General features: G+C 40.5%; 11 protein-coding genes across 11 annotated transcripts; 7 read left to right on the top strand and 4 right to left on the bottom strand. All coding sequences in view use genetic code 12, as the record gives it.

Moving 5' to 3' along the window:
* Positions 1–1620: 1620 nt before the first annotated feature.
* Positions 1621–2550, top strand: CKB1 (casein kinase 2 regulatory subunit; the record flags this gene model as incomplete). Its single annotated transcript, XM_064918532.1, has 1 exon — positions 1621–2550. One exon carries the CDS (start codon positions 1621–1623, stop codon positions 2548–2550), a length of 930 nt encoding a protein of 309 aa, XP_064772767.1.
* A 208-nt stretch (positions 2551–2758) lies between these two features.
* RJT20DRAFT_60427 (J-type chaperone) lies at positions 2759–3628 on the bottom strand. The gene has a single exon (XM_064920938.1). The coding sequence runs from the start codon at positions 3586–3588 to the stop codon at positions 2860–2862; it is 729 nt and encodes a 242-aa protein (XP_064772766.1). The 5' UTR covers positions 3589–3628; the 3' UTR covers positions 2759–2859.
* Positions 3629–4265: 637 nt separating this feature from the next.
* RJT20DRAFT_137022 (U2-type spliceosomal complex subunit) lies at positions 4266–5021 on the top strand (the record flags this gene model as incomplete). The annotated part of the gene is made up of 1 exon (XM_064918531.1): positions 4266–5021. The coding sequence occupies one exon, from the start codon at positions 4266–4268 to the stop codon at positions 5019–5021; it is 756 nt and encodes a 251-aa protein (XP_064772765.1).
* Positions 5022–5314: 293 nt separating this feature from the next.
* On the top strand, positions 5315–6879 carry RJT20DRAFT_60412 (uncharacterized protein). Its single transcript, XM_064920936.1, has one exon. The coding sequence runs from the start codon at positions 5643–5645 to the stop codon at positions 6405–6407; it is 765 nt and encodes a 254-aa protein (XP_064772764.1). The 5' UTR covers positions 5315–5642; the 3' UTR covers positions 6408–6879.
* A 105-nt stretch (positions 6880–6984) lies between these two features.
* RJT20DRAFT_130867 (heat shock factor family protein) lies at positions 6985–7910 on the top strand. The gene has a single exon (XM_064917866.1). The coding sequence runs from the start codon at positions 7352–7354 to the stop codon at positions 7745–7747; it is 396 nt and encodes a 131-aa protein (XP_064772763.1). The 5' UTR covers positions 6985–7351; the 3' UTR covers positions 7748–7910.
* Positions 7911–8324: 414 nt separating this feature from the next.
* Positions 8325–10068, top strand: MUQ1 (ethanolamine-phosphate cytidylyltransferase). The gene is made up of 2 exons (XM_064917865.1): positions 8325–8664; positions 8923–10068. The coding sequence occupies exons 1-2, from the start codon at positions 8592–8594 to the stop codon at positions 10002–10004; spliced, it is 1155 nt and encodes a 384-aa protein (XP_064772762.1). The 5' UTR covers positions 8325–8591; the 3' UTR covers positions 10005–10068.
* Positions 10069–10582, bottom strand: STF2 (Stf2p). Its single transcript, XM_064917864.1, has one exon. The coding sequence runs from the start codon at positions 10509–10511 to the stop codon at positions 10266–10268; it is 246 nt and encodes an 81-aa protein (XP_064772761.1). The 5' UTR covers positions 10512–10582; the 3' UTR covers positions 10069–10265.
* Positions 10583–12864: 2282 nt separating this feature from the next.
* On the top strand, positions 12865–13779 carry SOD6 (Sod6p; the record flags this gene model as incomplete). The annotated part of the gene is made up of 1 exon (XM_064918530.1): positions 12865–13779. One exon carries the CDS (start codon positions 12865–12867, stop codon positions 13777–13779), a length of 915 nt encoding a protein of 304 aa, XP_064772760.1.
* A 188-nt stretch (positions 13780–13967) lies between these two features.
* RJT20DRAFT_60358 (A Q resistance) lies at positions 13968–15897 on the bottom strand. Its single transcript, XM_064920934.1, has one exon. The coding sequence runs from the start codon at positions 15731–15733 to the stop codon at positions 14036–14038; it is 1698 nt and encodes a 565-aa protein (XP_064772759.1). The 5' UTR covers positions 15734–15897; the 3' UTR covers positions 13968–14035.
* RJT20DRAFT_60420 (arginyltransferase) lies at positions 15898–17985 on the bottom strand. The gene has a single exon (XM_064920937.1). The coding sequence runs from the start codon at positions 17526–17528 to the stop codon at positions 16062–16064; it is 1467 nt and encodes a 488-aa protein (XP_064772758.1). The 5' UTR covers positions 17529–17985; the 3' UTR covers positions 15898–16061.
* Positions 17986–19328: 1343 nt separating this feature from the next.
* On the top strand, positions 19329–20567 carry RJT20DRAFT_527 (transcription factor IIF subunit; the record flags this gene model as incomplete). Its single annotated transcript, XM_064920512.1, has 1 exon — positions 19329–20567. The coding sequence occupies one exon, from the start codon at positions 19329–19331 to the stop codon at positions 20565–20567; it is 1239 nt and encodes a 412-aa protein (XP_064772757.1).
* Positions 20568–20756: the final 189 nt, after the last annotated feature.

Below are 20756 nucleotides of genomic sequence, written 5' to 3'. Positions count from 1 at the left end.
CACGCTCAACACCGTGCTACTAACTTTCATAGTACTGTCATTTTTAATACTCTTAACATTACTACTAATACTATAAATATTGTTAGAAAAATCAAGACTCGACACTAACACTCTCTACTCCTCCCACTCACAAATTAACACTTCCAACAGACTTATCACTACACTCACAACGTCACTTCACATTCACACCTTCTCTCAAATACTTGGCTCTTGCTCACTTTCAATACTCTTAACATCACTTACTCATAGCACGCATACGTTTTCGTAATTAACACAGTACGCTCCAACTCTCTTAATCCAATTGGCACTGAATCACTATCAACATGCTTTAACTGTCGCTTACACTAGCATTCTTTAACACTCACACTAACTCTCTAAATATCTTAACTTGCTAAATCCTACCTACACAGAAAAGACTAACACAGTAGACTGGTAACACCCTAATGAGTAGCACCTAAAGAGTAGCACCTGTAACACCTAAAGAGTAACACCTCAAGAGTAGCACACTGAAGACCGCAAGACTTACACCTAAAGAGTAACCAAGACACTCAAACGACTAACACCTAAAGGCTACCACTCTGAAGGCTACCACTCTGAAGGCTACTACACTAAAAACTAACATCCTAAAGACAACGAGACTAACACAAAGACACACAAAAGGGTACTACTCTAAAGAGACACGAAAGACTAACAATGAAAAGGCTACCATTTAACGACACAGAAAAGACTACCGACCTAATAAAACACTAATGATACACTAATGACGAACAATCCCAAGACTTACATTGAAGAGCAGCACAGAAAGAATAACACAGTGAACACTAACAGACAAAAAAACTAACACATAAACACTAACACTGTAACCGATTAGACTAAGAGACTACCACCACGAAAAAGACACTCCTCGCTACTCTCCTCTCCTACTAAACTCTCCTCACTAAACACTCCTCTTCTCTCCCACAAAAAACTTCTCTCCCACCCACAAAACATCCACACCGCACAAGCCCAAATTTAAAAATGTCGTTTTTTCGTAGACGGCGTGTTGTAAAAATCACTGTCACTTCTTAACAGTGGAATACAACACAAGACTTTCAACTGTTACAACTGTTACAACTGTTACAACTGTTTAAAGTGTTAATATAGTGGACGGCGGCTAACATTCTTGTTGTCCATCATTTCAAACACCGTATCACCCCTCCACCCAGAACACTCATCGGTTAGTGGTTAGTAGGTAAAATTAGTATTTAATACTTAGCAGTTAGTTGTTACTGATTACTGATTACTGATTGAAGACTTGATCTTTCACCGGTTACTTGGTTCACTCACAAACACATCACAACACAACACAAGTAAACACAAGTAAATACCCATTTCACCCAGCGGATTCTGAGTGTCTTTCATTTACTTTGTTTGCTTGTTCTTGCCGCTTTGTTACCTTTGTCATCCACAGCGAATCGCTATTTTCACAGAGAATCGTGGTTCAAACCTCATCAACATTCCATTAAAACGGCCCCTGACTTACCTGTAACAACCTGGATTCGCTATCTACCGTTTGGGCCCTTGTAATCCCCATCGGCCTCGCTAAAACCCTACCTTTTATCAACAAAATCAGTCCTCATCATGCCAAGCGACCCCGAAGAAGACTATATACCTTGGATTCAGCAGTTCTGTGAGCTCTTTGGCCACGACTACTTCGTCCCCGTTGCACAAGAGTTCATTGAAGATGACTTCAACTTGACTGGCTTGTCGCTGCAAGTCCCATATTATAGAGAGGCTCTTTACACCATCTTGGACTACCAGGTGGAAACAGCCGAAGACCACAACGACGACCAAACATTGCTCAACGGCAGAAGTACAAGCACAAATAACACCAATAATACCACTAATAATAACTCCAACTCCAACTCTAACAACAATAACAATAACTCCTCCAACAAAAGCGCAAAGGCTGAGCTCCCCAACAAAGCATTGCTTGCCCACTCCGCAGAGTTGTTATACGGTTTAATCCATGCTAGATACATCATATCCAAGCCAGGTTTGACCGCCATGGCATCGAAGTTCGAGAGAAATGAGTTTGGCTCTTGTCCAAGATACTTTTGTGACGGAATGCATTTGATACCTGTAGGTTCTACCGATATACCGGGTCAGGAAACCGTCAGGTTGTACTGCCCTTGCTGTAATGACATATATATTCCATCAAGCAGCAGGTATTTGAACATTGACGGTGCATTCTTTGGAACAACCTTCTCTGGCTTATTAGTCAAGATGTTCCCGGAAATTGAAAATCAATGTAGAATCAGAATCAACAAGTTCAACCAGAACGACTTTGGTTTGAAATTGTTCGGCTTCAAGATCAATGAGTTGAGTGCTAGCGGTCCCAGAATGAAGTGGTTGAAGATGCACCCCAAGACAGAAGATGAGAAAGAAGAGTACAACAATTGTGAATTCAGCATACCTGTACAAGATATTGAGAGTGAAGGCATCGAAAGCGAGATGGACGATGAAGGAGACGATATAGATGACGATGACAAGACCATGGCCAGTGAATAAGTCGGATGAATGCCAGAGGCATGGTGGTATTCTCATATTTGATAACGAAAGGGGTTCCATAGGATTTCCAGGTTCTTCGCATAATTTAATTAGGTTTATTGTACTATAGAGTCGAATGTAATATAGCGAATACTCAAGAAATAGATATCAATGATGTAAACAATCTGCTTTATTCCCGTGGCATTGCAAAACAAGATACCATTAATAAAAGTACTATTCTCTACGTAGATACAATCTCTTAGTCGTCAATTGTGTATTTACAGTAAAGTCATTGAAGATAAATAATAAAATAATGTTCGTTTCATCATTCTAATGAGTTAAATGTACTGGCTTCCCCGGTTCCCATTCTTTGATACCATTCTGAATATTGACCCAGTATTTCAATCGAATAGCCTCCATCATTAAATCATTCCAACGTTGTATTGGCCACTCTTCTTGAATCAAATCGTCGATTTTCTTTTCACTTTCCTTAATTCTTTCGTCATTTTCTACAGACAAATCGTCCAATTCGGACTCCAGTCCTGCTAATTCCAACGCTTCGTGTGCTTCAAGAACTGTCATCAACATATCCTTGTACTCCATAGACGATTCTGGCGACGACGACTGAAAATTCGCTATTAATTTCTTAGAAACGTCATCCTGTGTTATGTCAAGTTTCTCTGGGTGCTCTAGTTGAATGAAATGGGCTACTCTAGCGTATGGGTTACGGAGCGTGGTGTATGCCCTATTGATAACCGATGAAAGAGCCGAGTCGTTGCTATCGGACTCCGACGAAGCGGGGGATGCACTGGCCGCGTTGAGTATCGCCGAACCGATTAGAATATCGGGGTGGTTTTCGCTCTGGAGTACTCGGTACTCACGGCGGAGCGATTTGGGGTTGACTATGAGCGAATCTTCTGGTGGACCTCCATGTGGAAAGTTCTTTGGAAAGAGTTGAAAGAATGAAGTAATGGTCTTTGACTCTGTAGCAAGGCATCTGGCTGGGGCTCTTTGGAGCCAATTGCTGGTTTGTAGAATTGGGCGAGCTCGTGCAAACATACTGGCCGACTTCCAAGTGTAAAGGAAGGTATTATCTCCACCTTTCGAAAGGAACAAGATAAGTTTAATTAAAAATGAAACTACAGAAATCGGATTATATGGCAAATCATCGGAGTTACGTAAGTCACGTGATTTTCGTGAATCTTGATGCCATTAATGGCGAGGAGGTGAAGATAGATGTATTAGTGGGTAGTGAAGAGGTGAAGTTGTGTTGAAATGGGAGAGGTGGGATTGAGTAGGTTGGATTTGGAAGATCTGGTTGAAATCCTCGAGGAAATTCAAGAAAAAGCAGTGGAAGTAGAATATTGTGGGGATGTGAACTACCGTTCTACTCGATGGACTATAGACTCTTGGTGAGATGAGGAGGAATACTTTTAATGCAAAAGACAAAGAATTCTGGGATTTTTCTACGGCAAAAGAGAAATAGAAGATATTCAGTTTTCATAAATTCTCCCGTTGTCTCCCCTCAATTTACGCTATTTATTTACTTCATTAATTTACTTCATTCCCCTTTGTTTCAAACCCCCATCCTTCTTCCTTCTTCCCTCTCTAACAAAGCTGATATGTATGTGCCTGCATATCACTCCCCGTACATAACCAAAAAAATAGAAGCAACTGATTTATAACAATTTCTCCATGTTTCAAACCCTGGTTATACGATTAGAAACTGACCAGAGATGTTCAAAAAGAGAATAGCGAAGAGTGGAAATGGGTCTGCTAGTACAGTGAAACGAAAATTGGACATTTCTGACCCAGGTTCAGAGCCGGAGTCGGACTTGAATGTGTCTTCACTCATTAGTAATAACAGTAATATTAAGTCTTCTTTCAAGAAGAGAAAGAACTTCTCTACTGGGGCGACTACAAGAAAGCCAAACAAAGAGGTTGTTCACACGGATGATGGGGCCAGTACGGAAAAAGGCGATCTTACTGGCGCCAATAGCGCTTTGGTCGATGTAGAAACTAAAGATCAAGCTGCTATCATCACTGCTGGAAGTTTGAAGCCAATCCCCAAAAACATCAAAACCACCACTATAACCGATTTCCAGCCCGATGTGTGTAAGGATTTCCTCCAGACAGGGTACTGTGGTTACGGTGACACCTGTAAATTTCTTCATATACGAGATGAGCTGAGGAGAACCAAGGCGATTGAACGCGAATGGGAAACAGTAGCTTCTGGGCATAGCCCACCATCTGTATCATTGAATAACGATACTCAAGGTGCAAAAAAGGTACCGTTACCATTCAAATGTGTTCTTTGTAAGGACGACTACAAATTCCCCGTCAAGACTCAATGCGGGCATATCTTTTGCAAGGCTTGTTTCATGGACCGGTACAAGGCCAAGAAGAAACTGGCATGCTTTATATGTGGCCACGAGACCAATGGTATTGTACTTCCTGTTCTGAAGAGCTCATTGGCGAAGCTTATAGAATAGCGCGATTAATATCTCATCCTAATGCTATTATTAACCAATAATAGTAATAATAGAACAATACTCCGGCCGAGCCGTTGCGATGCTGTAACCGTGTATATTGTAACGTGCCCGGTTGGTCGGTCGGTGGAATTGTCAGTTAGTACTCCGGTCCACTCCAGTATACGTGGGAGGAGCTAATATATGTAATATAATAGAGAAGAGACAGTACATATGGGTTAAATAGGGTAATAAGGTTTGGGCACTCAGGCCTGGTATTAATAGAATAATAAATGAAAAATGTCATCTACATGGTATATACACTTGGATACCCATATAACTACTACAAATTCCACAAATGACCTACTTCTTCACCAATTCAATTGAAATATGTCATATCTGTCATATTATTCAATAAGAGGCTTTTAGATGCAAAAATTATTACGACCGCGAAATTTCGTGTTCTTGGAATGGTTTGATTTGCTTGCTGGTGACGCCAAAGTGATTGGTTTTAGGTAGAAAATTGGGTAAAAGTTGTAGTCTCTTTGTATAGTTGTAGTGTGAATTGTTGTAGGATATCGAAGGTATCGAAAGAATTGCTAGAATTGCTGGGATTTCTGTTACAATAGTGTTGTTGGAGTAGTAATGTCAGGTTTCATTCAGCAACAGCTCCAGAGCTTCGGCCAGGATTACCTCATGGATAAGTACAATGAGTACGCCGGAGACCATTTTAATAGCATAGACCCGTTCGAGGACGAGGACGGCAACAAAAGAAGATTGACAAAGGACATTACAACCAAAGAAGAACAGAAGTTGTGGAAAAGAATCCAACTGAAGGCGTGGGTTCATGACAAATGCTTTATGGGCTCCTGTGGTGTTGGGATGGATTGCGGACTCGGAGCAGCTCCGTTGGTGGTGTTTCTTCTTCCCGGATTGGGCCCGTTGTTGATGTACGCCGTTCATTTGAGATTGGTTCAAATAGCAGAGGAGCAAATGCAGCTTCCCGGCAAATTGCAAGCTAAGCTCCATTCGAACATCATCTTCAGTCTTATCATCACGTTTCCCCCAGTGATTGGAAGTTTCTTCGGGTGGTTACATGGATGTTCCACCAGAAATGCCAGTTTACTTTACCAGTACATTGAATTCCAGGCCAAGGAGAGAGCACAGAACAAGTCGGCCACATACGTTGGTGCAGCTTCGGAAACCAGAGGATTAGAGCAAAGGGAGTTTGGTTCAGGTGTAAGAAGTACTCAGCCTGCCATGACCAATCCTCCAGGACGAGCTTATACAGCTCCAGGACGACAAGGTCCTGCCAGGTATGAGACGAGAAGGGGAGGGCCAACGTTTCCTCAAACAAGTCGAAACAACAGGATCGTCGTGCAAGAGCAGCAGCAATCTGGTTTCGTGTGACAGAAGAGGTTTCATGAGACTATGAGAGAGATTGCAAGTTAAATGTATGAATGGCTGTTTGGATATTTAAAGAAGATTACTATTGCTAATTTTACATAAAGAACTGTTTGTGAGTTGGCGTGTCGATGGTGTGGGTAAAGTAATCGAGACGGTTCGAGTGTTTTAATAGACAAGAATGATAGTAGAAGTGTACAAGTGTTCGGGCCATAATGGCAAAAGACGATTAAGAATTGGCAAACTCCGGAGATTTACATACACTGAGACACTGAGGTATTAATTACTTTCCATGTAATATAAAAATCAATGGTCAGCAGTATACTGAACATTCCAATGGAGTATTTGCAACCATAATATAATTATGATAGTATAAACTTATTATATCGTGTTACCGTACCTTTCTGTAATTATACCTCGCCTCTTGATAAGTTGCAACTAATTCTCGCTAAATATAAACTCCTCCTCGCTAATTACCAATTCCTCCTCGCTAAATTGCAACTTCCCCTCGCTACACTTTCTAATGGCAGACCACTCACTTCATTACTTTCAGACTCGCCTATACAAACATAAAGACAAATAACAAAATGAATAAACAAACCTAATGAGTAAAGCAAACTTGAGTTAAAACATTTACTTTTCATTTTCATTTTCTTTTCTTTCCAGTTACACAAGGGTTCGTATATTGAAAGAAGGCTCTTTCAGATTATTTAATATCACTGATTTTGCTCTTTTGCTGTCGTACTGTTGTATTGCTGCGGTACGTCTGCTCTTCAGCTGAACCCCATCATCCTCCAAATTTTACCCTGTTAAGCATTAACTAGTACCGCCGTCTACTCAGACTGGAAATTTTACTCCACAATCCATCGCTACTGCCTTACAAAAACTCGAGATTCATCATCATCAACAGCATCTCGACATGGCTAGCGTCCCCATAAAACAAGAGGCCCATGTCCTGGCCCAATGCGGCGTCGGTGGCCTCTACCGTCAGCTTCAACCAGAGTTCCATTGACTTCATCAAGGAACTCTTTCTAATGCTCCAGGAAGAAAGCTACAAAGATGTCGTTCGTTGGACCATCACTGGAGACTCGTTCGTAGTGCTTAACACCAAGGAATTCGCCAAGGAGATACTTCCTCGCCACTTCAAGCACTCCAAATTCGTTTCATTCGTCAGGCAACTCGTTATATACGATTTCCACAAGGTGAATATACCCGATGAGGCGAAAGAGACATACTTATCTGGAGAGGAGGCCTGGGAGTTTAAACATCCGGAGTTTAAGATTAATGACCGTTGTTCCCTCAAGAAGATCAGAAGAAAGAATCCACCTTTCAAGTGGTTCCTCTAGCATCGGTATAGAGTTAACCTTATGGATATTGCTATTCCTTTCTTGAACCGTGGGCCATATCTTGAGAATCATATAACGATTAATTATCTATGTACTGACGATATACTTATATACATATATATATATCATTACTGACCAAAGCACTAAAAAAAACTCATACTATCCCAATATTTTTCTTTTGCAGCCATTGTTATCGCTATACCCACACCTTTCCTCGGTAATGTTCCATTTCTCTCCCTCACTAATTCCCTCTCTGTCTCAGTGATTCTCTATTCGAACTCAGTCTCACTAATAGCCTTTCACTTCGTTTCTCTCCGTCGCTAAATCACTCTCCCCGTCCCCATGATCTCTCTGTGTGATCTCTCTCCATAAAATCACTCTCTACTTTAATCTCCCTACCTCACTAATAATCAGCTCTTTTTCATCTATCTCACTAATCTCTCATCATAATCTTTCTCCATTTCTTTTCAATCACTCACTCCATAATCTCCCCCCACTAATCTCTCTCCATAAAATCTATCTCTCAATCTCTCTCACTAATAATTCGCTCCCTCCATAATCTCCCTCATTTTAGCATCTCCCTCACTATTTCTTCTCCCTCACTATTTCATCTCCCTCATTATTTCATCTCCCTCGCAAATTCTCTAATCGCGCCCACGCGCACTCTCTCAAAAATAAAACGGATGTGATTTTTTTACCGCCAGAAACGGAACCAGAATTTTGGCAGTAAAAACTGATTGTGTTGTTCTTGTTCAGTTGAAAGGAAGTGAATGGTTCGATAGTATAGTATTAGTGTCGATGCTATAGATAATATTTATTTATTCATATCGTTCTATTTATAAAAATGTATGAAAGACCCGAAGGAATTGAAAACTGCAAGATCTGGGTCGATGGATGCTTCGACTTTGCCCACCATGGTATGTACAATGGATATGTGATATTTGATATTTCATATATGATTTGGATAGATTTATATGTGACATAAAATGAGATATGTGATAAATTGATATGTGATATGTGATATGTGATATGATATGTCATGATATGAAATGTGATATGATATGAAGACGTACAATAACAGATACAAGCACATTCTCAAATGATGTCAACATTAAGTTCAACATCTCCGCTTTCGTCACAACCAATAGACAACCATACTAACAACTTACGTCTAGGCCACGCAGGTGCTATGCTCCAAGCAAGACAACTAGGCAAAGAACTTTACGCCGGTGTCCATTCGGATGAAGAAATCCTCCACAACAAAGGGCCCGTGGTGATGAAGTTGGACGAAAGACTCGCTGCCGTCAATGCTTGCAAATGGACCACTAAAGCCATCGCCAACGCTCCCTATGTCACCGATCCAAAAGTAATGGACGAGTATGATTGCAAATACGTTGTTCATGGTGACGATATAACCACAGACGCTAACGGAGAAGACTGCTACAAGATCATGAAAGATATGGGCAGATTCGTTGTAGTCAAAAGAACTCCCAATATCTCCACAACAGACTTAGTCGGAAGAATGTTGTTGATGAGCAAATCCCACCATTACAAGTCAATAACTGATGAGTCTCATCCGCTCTTGGAACCAGAAAACGTGGAGAAGTTCACTAAATATGCTTCAGACCAAACTGGACTCAAGGCAGGTTCTGGAGTCTACGTGGAAATAAATGAGTCGCAACCTTTGAAGGAGATCGTTGCTCCTTCTCAAGAAAATGCTGAGACCTACAAGAAGATTTATTATGTTGATGGAGGCTTCGACTTATTCCATCCTGGCCACATTGAGATCTTGAAATTGGTGAATGCAGAAGCTAAGAAGGCTGGAGCAGCCGTAATTGTGGGTATTCATGATTGTGCTACCATAAATAAGCATAAGGGTTTGAACTATCCTATCATGAACTTATTGGAGAGATCGTTGTGTGTATTACAGTGTCGTTATGTTGATGGAGTCATACTAGGTGCTCCATTCTCCCCTACCCAGAAATTCTTGCAAAAATTGCCAGGAACCGTTGAAAAGGTTTTTCACGGGCCAACACCAATTGCTGATATTGATCCTTACGAAGAAATTGAGAAGGTTAAGGATCTCTATGTTGAAATTGGACCTCACAAATACGACGATATGAACACTGAGTTCATTGTCAACAGAGTATTGAACAATAAGAAAGCATACGAAGAGAGACAGCGCAGAAAGGGCTGGAAGTCCGAAGTAGAATTGAAGTTAAGGGAGGAGGAGAGGAAGCAAGCGTCCCAGAAGTGAAAATCGCTCCTTCGCCTTGAAATACGCAATTAGAAACACTAGACATATCCTACAGATTCCAATTATAGTTATGATACTGTTTATTTTAATTTATTTTAAAACTAAATGACTATAAAGACTTGGGCACATATCCTATGTAAGGATCGTATGGATGACATGAACGTAACGTAAATCGTAATATTGATAAAAGCAAACTAATGTAAATCGTAAATCGTTAAGATATGAATACGGAGAACCGTGCTATAATACAAGTGTTTAATATTATTCTTTCAATAAGTCTTTGTCTAACTTGTCGCTTAAGGCTTGTAACTTTTCTTCATTTTCTAAGTGGTTGGAGTTTCTTCTATTGAAGTGGGTGAACTCTTCCTTGCACTCGTCACCTGGTTGGCCCCAATTGTTCTTACCGGCACCTTCCTTCTTTGTCTTGGTTGGGTCTGAGTCGCTATAACCGTGGTGAGTAAACCATTTTTGTTCGCTCTTCATTGTCCACTTATTGGTTCTTGTCATGGTGTAAATTCGCTTGTGTTGTGATGTAAAACTGTTATCTATGTAATTGACTTGTCAATTGTAATGATGATAAAAATACCCATCCCAAAAACTACAATACACTAGGAATTGGCTCCATATTTATATTCCCGCAATTCTAACCCCCATTACAATATTATCCAACAATATCCTGCAATTTCCACCAATATCCCCGTATTACCCAATATTATAGGGGTTTCGGCCCCGGTCCTACCATTCCAGCACCAGTGGTTTGATTGTGAAATTTCAATTACCCCATTAACTCAGTAATGAATGATTGCGAAATCTGTATCTATCGTGAGACCATACACTCCGACCAATACAATTGGGTCTCCACTATTGTGTACAGTATGGTAGAAGGAAAAGCAATGACTATCAGGTACAGGGGCGAAGCGGGCACGATCTGGGCGTTGAGTGGTGAGTAAGTGAGTGATGAGTGTGTACATGGATTGGGTGTTTCTTTGTTCGTCGTGATGATGCCGATATGTGGGGAGATCATGTGTGGAGGGGGGGTGGTGGGTGTATGAGTGTACTGGTAATGGTAATGGTAATAGTAATGGTAGTAATGTGCGTGGTAATGGTGCGTGGCTGGGTCGTGGAGGTTACGTCAGGGGACGGGAAATTTCCTTTTGGTTCCACGGTACGGTGCGAAGTGGCAGTATCAATTGAATGAAGATACGCTGGGACAGTAACTTGGGCTTGGGCTTTTTTTTTCTTTGGTTTTTTGCAATGGTTTACATCGTTTGACCCTTGAATGCTGTAAATTGGGGTCAATTAGAGTGTTTCGAGTATTCTGGACGTATAATGGTCTTAGGAATTTGTAGAATTCCCTAACAGCATTTCTAGAGTTTTCCATATTCCAATGAATGCTGGCGAAAGCCTGCTGGGGGAACACTTTTTGCACCTTCTGCCACTGCCCTCGGTAACTGGGTGAACCTCCCACGCCGACGTCACTCCCACTACTGCAGCACTGAAATAAAATGATGGACCAAACACCTCGTTGCTGGGGCAATTCATTGCTATGACTAATATTTGATACAAGCGAAGCATATACATGTACACTCGAGTGGGGCCAATTTCGACACTCCAGTCATTTCCAATACTTTCTTCCAGTTTCTAGCATCACTTTCCAGAACGAGTACTCTGGAACTCTCGTCAGCATTAGGCATGATGTCGCAAGAGCTAAATTGGTCACAGTTTTTGCGCGCTTCCTATTTGAGCCGACAAATCATGCAACCATAGAACCATGCAACCATTCGGTTTGGGAAGAATTTACGAGGTTTGCTCTTTCTCTTGTTCTTTATTTGTGTTTGTGATTTTGTCAAAATACATCCTTAGTGGAAACAATAGTTAGTAGCAGAAATAATAGTTAAAATATCGTTCATATTCATATTTTTCTGTGTATTTCGAACTTCTGAATTAGCGAAAACTTGAAATCTGCTGGAGAGCGGATTCCCATATATGACGATTGTTGAATGATTTACCCCCTTGGCCTTGAGAGTTCGTTCTTGTTCCAGTATGTGTACACTTCAGGTCTTGGTATAAGTCTAAAGCAGCATTAAATCGAAATGGTTAATACCTTGTTGCTGTTATCACGGCCTATTGGTATATGTAGCTATATGTAGATTCCTAGAGACTGGCCCTCTTCTATAAATGGTATGGTTCGAATCTACACAGTGAATTTCGTCGACTGAGGAATTCCTCCTGGCTAGTAAAAGGTTACCAATGGAACCATCAGAATTGCAACACAACTCTTACTCATCCGAAGCTCATACATATAATAATATCCATATAGTATGCTGATAGTGTGCTGCACTTATCTTCCAGGAGTACTATTTTCTCATTTAATCATAGGCCCGCCAGATTGGTGAAATACTGCTCCGGGATGATACATGGGACATCAACACTTGCTAGATTGTAGTCGGAAAGTGCATTGACCACTTTCTACCTCAACAACATGTTAGCCTTTGTAGTCCATCGATCAACATCTGGCCAAAATCCAGCTGATAACTTCTTTATATCTGGTGAACTGTCGTGAACTGTCGTAATAATATCCTATGTTGTCTGGTTAGCTTATGTAATCAGGCGACTATCTTTTATGTATAATATTCTGATTTTTTGCAGCTTTCTTGCTAAGTATGGCAGCAAGCCGCCAGGTGCAAAAAATTGTTTTATATTTGTAAACTCCTTTTAGAAATATAGAACAAGAGTTCTTCTTTTTCTAGTTCTACATCCTGGCAGTATCGGTCTAATTAATCCTTTTGAATCGTGAACATTTCATTATTGGCACCAAAGGCTACAGTACCACTACCACCACCCGCCAGCGAAACCAAGTATGAAGGTGAATATCCCCTTGGTCCTTTCAATGGTTGCTGTTTGCCCATATTTGGTAAGCGCCGGAAAAGCGCCTAAGGTTAAGAAGAACCCCAAGAACGTAGTTGCCATTGCTGACTTCCCTTTTGGGTTTGACAAAGGTGTCAAGGGAAATGTTGTCTTTAGCGCCAAGCTGGGAAAGACGGTGAAGGTTCACGTTGACATGACAGGATTACCACCTTCTGGCGGTCCATTCTTCTACCATATTCACGACAAGTCTGTCCCAGGAGATGGAAATTGTGAAGCCGTTGGACTTCACTTTAACCCTTACGGTGCTTCTGCTGACTGTGAAAGTCAGAAAGACGACTCCTATTGCCAAGTTGGTGATTTGTCTGGAAAACATGGTTGGATTGATACCACTTGTTTTGAAACTAAATACGACGACCCCTTCTTATCTTTGAACAAAAAATCAAAATCATATATTGTTGGAAAATCAGTGGTTTTCCACTTCGCTAATATGACAAAGTTCGCCTGTGCTGATATCGAGTTGGCTAACAACTTAAGATTGTCCAGTTTGGTAGAAGAGTACCAATTGGATGAAGAACATGACTTTTTTGAACCAAACAGCGAATTAGCTGATGCTTATGAATTTGATGAAGATGAAGCATTAGCTTCTGAGGTTTTTGAATTATCGGAAAAGGAGCAGCAAGAAATTGAATTTGTGGCTAGGAAGGAACTTGAAGGTGTTAAGAATGAAACATCTTTCAACTTTACTATCCCAGTAAACTTCACGAATGGCACAGAAAGCCACTTGAATCACTCCAATCTGTCAAACCTTTCTGCCAACCAATACGATGATTGGGAAAGCGGAGCTTCATCCATTTTCGGATTTGGATTATCAGTTGCATCAGCATTCTTTGCCAGTTTGCTAATCTAATGCTTTGGCATTTTTCAACTCTCAACCTCTCTCAATTTTTATGTCTCCACTTTTATATCTCTCCTCTTATCATTGAACTCTTCTTTCAATGATTTTCCCTTATACTCTCAACTCTCACATTTGGACGTATCTTCCAATGTTCCCAAATTATCTTCCTTCACCTCTCTCCGTTGGACTTTTCTTCCAATGCTTATCTTACATATATACAGAATGTATAATTTTATTAATGCAATTTCTTGGTGTCTATATCATCTTCTCATTTAACATGAATGTCATCAGCTTCTCTTAAACCATATTTAACTAATGCCTTTTCTCTAACAGACTCTCCAAAGTAGATCAAGTATAGAGCAAGACCAAATCCCAACCAGAGAGTAAATGCACTAATGGTACAAGACCATCCCACACCAATGTTTTGTACACTTCTTAAGCATGTAGCAGAAGCTACTCCTCCCGCAAGGTATCTCGAAAAGTAGCTGCTAGCGATACCATCTCCTCCTATTTCTGGCATCGAGTCAACACAATAAGTGTTGATGGCTGGAAAGATGCATGTTTGTGCAATGCCGGACAAGAACATGAAAATAATAGGAACAGCCATGCCTCCCTTTTCCTTCTCAATGGACCATCCATAAATCAAGATGCTGACAGGATAAACAAATCCTATTGGTATCAATATAGTTCTCAAACGGTCCTCTGGAACTCTCCTACCTCTCTTTTTTATGTATTTCTTAACTACATGATCTGCCCATCTACCTCCAAAGAATGTACCCACCAAATATCCCAAGCCCGGTGCCAAGTAAAACAACCCACTATATAGTGGTCTTGTTAAATTAAACCTTGGGTTGACAATGTACCTGATAGGCGTCAAAAGATTATACATATTGTACACTAGCACAATTGTAATAAATCCATCTATGAAAAGATTGGGGTACTTCAAAGCATCAATGATTCGAAGTGGGTTATAGAGAATAAAGACAAACTTCTTTTTTTCATTATAAACTTTCGCTTCAGCAAGAACTATTGAATGCTTTGTTTGCTTGCATGTTTCAGGAAGAAAGAAAAATGCCAAAACAGTCACTACAAGTCCTATTCCTGCCAAAACAAAGAATATGACTGTCCAGCTCGTGTATGTCACTATAATTCCTCCCCCAACAGGGCCAATTGCAGTCCCCACCATTGCACCAGAGAGAATCCATGTCATGTAGGTAGCTCTTTCCACCGGTACAAACAAATCACCTATAATGTGGGCACCCACACTGAAAAATGATGATCCAAATAGAGCTGTGAGACACCGGAAGATATAGAACATAGCAAGATCTTGCGAAACCGCTACCAAAATGGTACTTACCGTGAACCCTAGGGCACAGGCTATGAACGTGAATCTTCTACCATAAATATCTGAGCATGGTGAAAATATGCATGGTGAAATAGACATGAATACGCAGTAAATAGCATTGGAGACATTGATGACTTCTCCTGTAGTGTTGAACTGGTCTGCTATTTCCGGTACAGCTGGGAGCATCGCCAAACTGGACAAGGGTGATAAGAACCCAGAGATCGACGCTAAAACAACGCAGATTAACCTTGTGTGGCTTGAGAAGGTTGTTGAGCTGCACTCCTCCGTTGATATTTTGCTCTGTCCTTGTCCTTTTTCAATGTCTAATTCTTGCTGCAAATTAGCATTCGAAGACTTGTTTGTTGCAGCCACATTTCTAAAATTGGACGACCTGCGCGACTGGATTCTGGTTATCTCTCTAGTCACGGCGTCGTTGTTGACGCTGGTCAATTCTAGCGGCACGGTTTCATTGTAGTAACCAAACTGTCTTCCGTCCATTACGCCAAGATCAACACCCTGGCGAAAATCCGATCCAAGTGACAGATTACTGTTACTGTCTGAGATCTCGGACTCGATTTGCAATCGCTCGGAGTTTTTCGTGGTCGCAAAATTTGACGTCATTCTCAGTAAAAATAAATAATTATCTTATATGGCAAAATTGTGGATTGCGACGACGTTATCTGTTGCTATCCATGGTAACATGGTAGTAACATATTACAAGAAGTACCCTTAGAATATAGTCAAATGAGAAGACGGACAAATGCCATTATATTTATATTATTGCTATAGCTAAGGGACCAAATGTGCTTTGTAATGACATTTTTTTCGGATCCGCGTCGGAGTCCGGAGCCCCCACTATGTAGCTAATATATAGGTGGGGAAGTTACCCAATATAGATTCCATTACTATATTCGTTTTGCAATTGGCCCATGCGCAGTGCCGTCTCTGCCTATACCAATATGATCGCTTGCTTAACCTTGTCTAGACCGAATAGTCGTATGCAATCCACCACCACTTGCCGTCCAACTCCATTGAGTTGTCCTAGCTTGTATGGTTGAATTGTTTGTCCCTGCGCAATATGCACCGTGAATTCATCCGATAAAACCCCACTTTCAAACATTTGGAGTATCTTCCAAAGTGGTGTTATACCTGGGACCACGTCTGGCAAGTTGAAATAGCCTCGCAGGTTGCCCAATAGTACATCATATTTGGAAGTTAAGGTTTTCTTTGCAGCCTTAGCAACTTCTTCTGTATGGGTATTTCCGTAGATCAACTCTGCTGAATTGATACATTCCTTTCCAAAAAACCGGCTACTTTCAAACAGGATAGGTTTTCCGTTGTTGTCTATATCAGGTTCTCCTATCGGTTGTGAGTCATTCTTGTTGCCAATGCTGAAATATCGGCCTTTATCTAGCCATGGCTTCACTGTAGTGAGCGGAACATATACCTCGTTGGTCAAGTCCAATATCTCTCCCCCAAATTTCAGCTTATAGTTCATTTTGGGGCAGTCGTCGATATAGTAGCCGAGGTAGTAGTAGCCCAATTGGAGTTCATTGCACATGAGTATCTCTCTTAACCCAGAAACTGTTCCCAATGAAAGATGTGCGTAGTCAGGATCCCATATGAAGTATATCGAAGACACTCCAGAAGGTAAAAAGTCTAAGATCGAGACGGCTATAAGTTTGTCATCGAGATAGTAGCATTCATGAGTTGGGCCAATCCTCCTAGATTCTTTTGGGATATGATTAGAACGCTGGGGATCCAACTTCTTCGTCCAATCTTGTAATGACTTCCATTGTTCTGGAGTTCCTTCTTCTTCTGGTTCAAGAAATGGCGTTTCACATAGAAACCTTTCGAAAGACTTTTCTGAAACCTCATTTGGCTTGTCATTATGTACACTTATCTGGTATTTCTTGTATAATTCGAACTTCTCCTTTGTGAACATAGAAGGTTCGTATGTTGTATGAAATCTAGTAGAGTTCTTCTCCGCTTCCAATAATGATTTCAAGTCATACTTCTCTTGATTTTTATGGCTTTTGGAATTGTTTTCGTTTTCGTTTTCTGGACCAATTGCTCGTATGAATCTGTTTAATATCTTTCTTTGCTGCTTATTCACCTTCAAGTAGCTGAGATCGGTTCGGATGGTATACATTCTACAGCAACTACGCAATTGATCTGGTTTGTACAAGAATTTGCCCGATCTTCTAAATCCCTGGTTCATCAATTCGTCGTAGTGCTGGCAGTCCATGAGTTCGACGGTGCTTCCTATGAAAATAGATTCCGACGACGATGCAAAAAATGCCTTATCGGCCTTTTCTTTCTGGCTGTCAAGGGCATAATGGTCATTCTTGGTGCCTTTGCAATAACCGCAATGACGATCTGCCATGTAATGGGGTCTGCCTACTACGAACAGCATTGTATCACAGCGGCTGTTTTTGGTAGATTTTAATTAGATATTAAGGTACTTTGTTTCAGAGAGAAGGTTGTATATCAATTATATTGGCTGTATTTCTATGCCAGATCTTATATCTTATATCCTATATCTTATATCCTATATCTTGTATCTTATATCTCTCATTTAAACGATGCTTACACCGGGCTTAACTTACTCCACGTATAGCGTTCATGAATTTTCGCGCCCCACTAAAAGTCTCGGTATACAAGTTCATTGAGAAAGCCAAGACATAAGTGGAGAGAGTGATAGGGAGGAAAATAGTACGAGTAGCGAGGGGGTTTGTAAGTTATAGGCAGAGTGTTGATAATAATGAAGTATGAATAAAGTAGGTAGCTTTAACATTTGTCAGTAGAGGTACCTTTTTAGTGCCTCCGAAGAGGTACCTTTAAGGCTATGTAATTCCGTCACGTAGGAAAATCGGAATGGGGATTTGTAATTCGTCCTTCTTCTTGTCTTCTCTAAGTACTTTCTCGTCGCCTCTTCTCTTCGCTTGTCGTCTCGCGACGTCTCGTTTCGTCTCTTTACTTGCCGTCTATTCTCGTCTTGTCTCTTCTCTTCTCGTCACTCTCTTTACAGGCACCATAAGGGCAATTTTTGCAGCTAAAAATTAGGGAGAGGAAGAGAGCATTTTTATCCTTGCTCACAAGTTAACAATAAAGAAAGATCTACTTGGTGGGTTGATTCGAGGATATTATTGAATTGATCTAGTACATTACACTTCTTGATTGTATTATTCTCTACTCCTCCAAATTGGGCATTTTAGTCTACCAAACCATCCCTAATCTAGTTGAATGTAGAGAATAAAACAAAAAAAAACAGCCTCAGCAACAGATCTATTAAGATATAATATATCTACAAATCATGTACACCAACAATGGACAAACGTACTTATTATTCAACGGCACGGCACAATCACCAAACTTCTTCAAAAGCAACAAAAACACTAATTTGCGGCTACCCACAAATAAGCAACAAATGTCAACACGTCTACTTAGTAGAACATACCGCCATATTCAACTGTGCAAACTTCATTAACATCGATCCATTGGAACCATCTTCATTACCATCCATCTTCATTACCAGCCATCTTCATTATCACCCTTCTTCATCATCATCTTCATCATCTTCATCATCGATCTTCACTACCATCAATTTAATTTCCATACATACATCTCCATCCTTCATCTTCATAACCATCATCCATCCATCTTCCTCTTCCTCTCATCCTCCATCTCATCCTCCTTTATCATCCCTCTTCATCTTCCTTCATAACTATCTGCAACCATCTTCATAATCATGCGTCTTCATAACCATTCATCTTCATCATTATCCATCTTCATTCTTCTTCATCTTCATAACCATCCATTTGCAACCATCTTCATTACCATGCGTCTTCATATTCATAACCATTCCATCATTATCCATCTTCATCTCATCCTACTTCTTCACCACCTTCATCATCATCTTCACCATCCATTTGCAACCATCCTTCATCATATCTGCTCTCGCACGACCTCACACTCCTCCCTCCTGCACAATACTCCCCACTCTTAACTCTCGTTTAATGACAGTAACAAAATATGACTGCCAATAATTGATTCTTTGATGTTGTTGATGTCTCTTCTTCTTCACGCTTCATAGCATCGACATATCATCTTTGTTGTAGCGTCATAACTTTTGCATTCTCCGTGGGTAACGTGAAAATCCCCGAAAATCTCATAACCACAACCGCTTCAGTAGCTGTATTGTGTCAACAGCAAAATGAGCTTGGCCGTAAAAACGAGTCCTGTGAAGAAGGCAGCTGGAGAGTCGAAGCAATCGACTCCAAAACCGCCAAATTCCGCTAAGGAGGGCAGTTCCAAGGATAACGATGATGAGGATGGCTCTATGCAAATACAAGAGAACTCCGGAGAAGGGGAAGACCCCGACAACTCGATCTTGTCCGATCCAGAAGACTATTTAGAGGAAAATGAGACATTGGATATGAACCTTACCAATGGAAGCCAAAAGATCTGGTTGGTAAAGTTACCCCGTTATTTGGCAGATAAATGGTCTCAAACTGACAAATTGGATGGGAAACAATTGGGAACAGTCAAGATCAAGAAGAATACGGGAAGTAATGGTAAATTGCAGGTCAAATTGGTGATAAATAAAGATCTGGAAGACGCTCCAAGCATTCCCACAGAATACGATATATCCATGTTAAACACACAAGTGCGGAACTCGTACGTGTTTAGTGAAGAGAATTTAAAGAAGTTCAAGCAAGAATTGACTGAAGTAGCACAGATGCCAGAACAACCATCATTACAACCTCTAGATAATAAGGGAGGCAATGGCAAAAAATCATTTCAACCTAAGAAGCCCTTCAAGTTCTTCAGAGTGCAAAAAACGGGCAAAGACGGTCAACCAATAAGGAAATACATCCCATTCGTAAAAACTATTCCAAAGAAAACGGCATTGGTAGGAAAGATATGCCATGATTGTCAAATTATACCTTCTAAGACTGATCTGCAATATGGTCAAATCCTCATGAAGCGTCAAAACATAACACAGGGACCTGTCAGACCTAAAGTAACATTATTGAACGAGATTCCTGGTGTTATTCAGTCTAATGCAGGGCCTTCCATCAGAGGTAACAACACATCTGTCTTTTTAAAGTCTAATCCTAACAAGGGTAAGAATGGAGAAGGAAGAGCCATCAGAATGCCAAAGAAGGATTTATTGGACTTATTATTCAGATTGTTTGAGGAGTATGAATATTGGTCTATGAAGGGTCTCAAAGAAAGGACAAGGCAGCCCGAATCGTACTTAAAGGAATCTTTAGACTCGATTGCAAATTTGATCAAAAAGGGTCCTTACACTTCCAAATATAACTTGAAACCAGAGTATAGAAGATTAAGAGATGCTGAAAGAGCCGTGAGATTGGGATTAGACGTCAATGACGAAGATAAAGAAGAAGAGGATGATGAAGATGATATAGATATGGAAGATGTCATGTAAGGGAGCAGCTCTCCATATTTTATGTTAAATAATGATAAAGACAGTACAAAATTATAATTTTTAAACAAATTTACTGTAGAATACGATAATCTACTTCTGTGTATCCTCAGGTCTACATATTTCTAACTCATCATAATTGTAACCGGTCCAAGATTCTTTTAGAATCTCAGCATATATTAAATATACAAA

The sequence above is a fragment of the Scheffersomyces xylosifermentans genome, assembly GCF_036884685.1.
Source record: "Scheffersomyces xylosifermentans strain CBS 12540 chromosome Unknown RJT20scaffold_7, whole genome shotgun sequence".
In the NCBI taxonomy this organism is placed as follows: Eukaryota; Fungi; Ascomycota; class Pichiomycetes; order Serinales; family Debaryomycetaceae; genus Scheffersomyces; species Scheffersomyces xylosifermentans.
The sequence above is the reverse complement of the archived record's forward strand: the minus strand, read 5'-3'. Positions and strand labels throughout refer to the sequence as shown.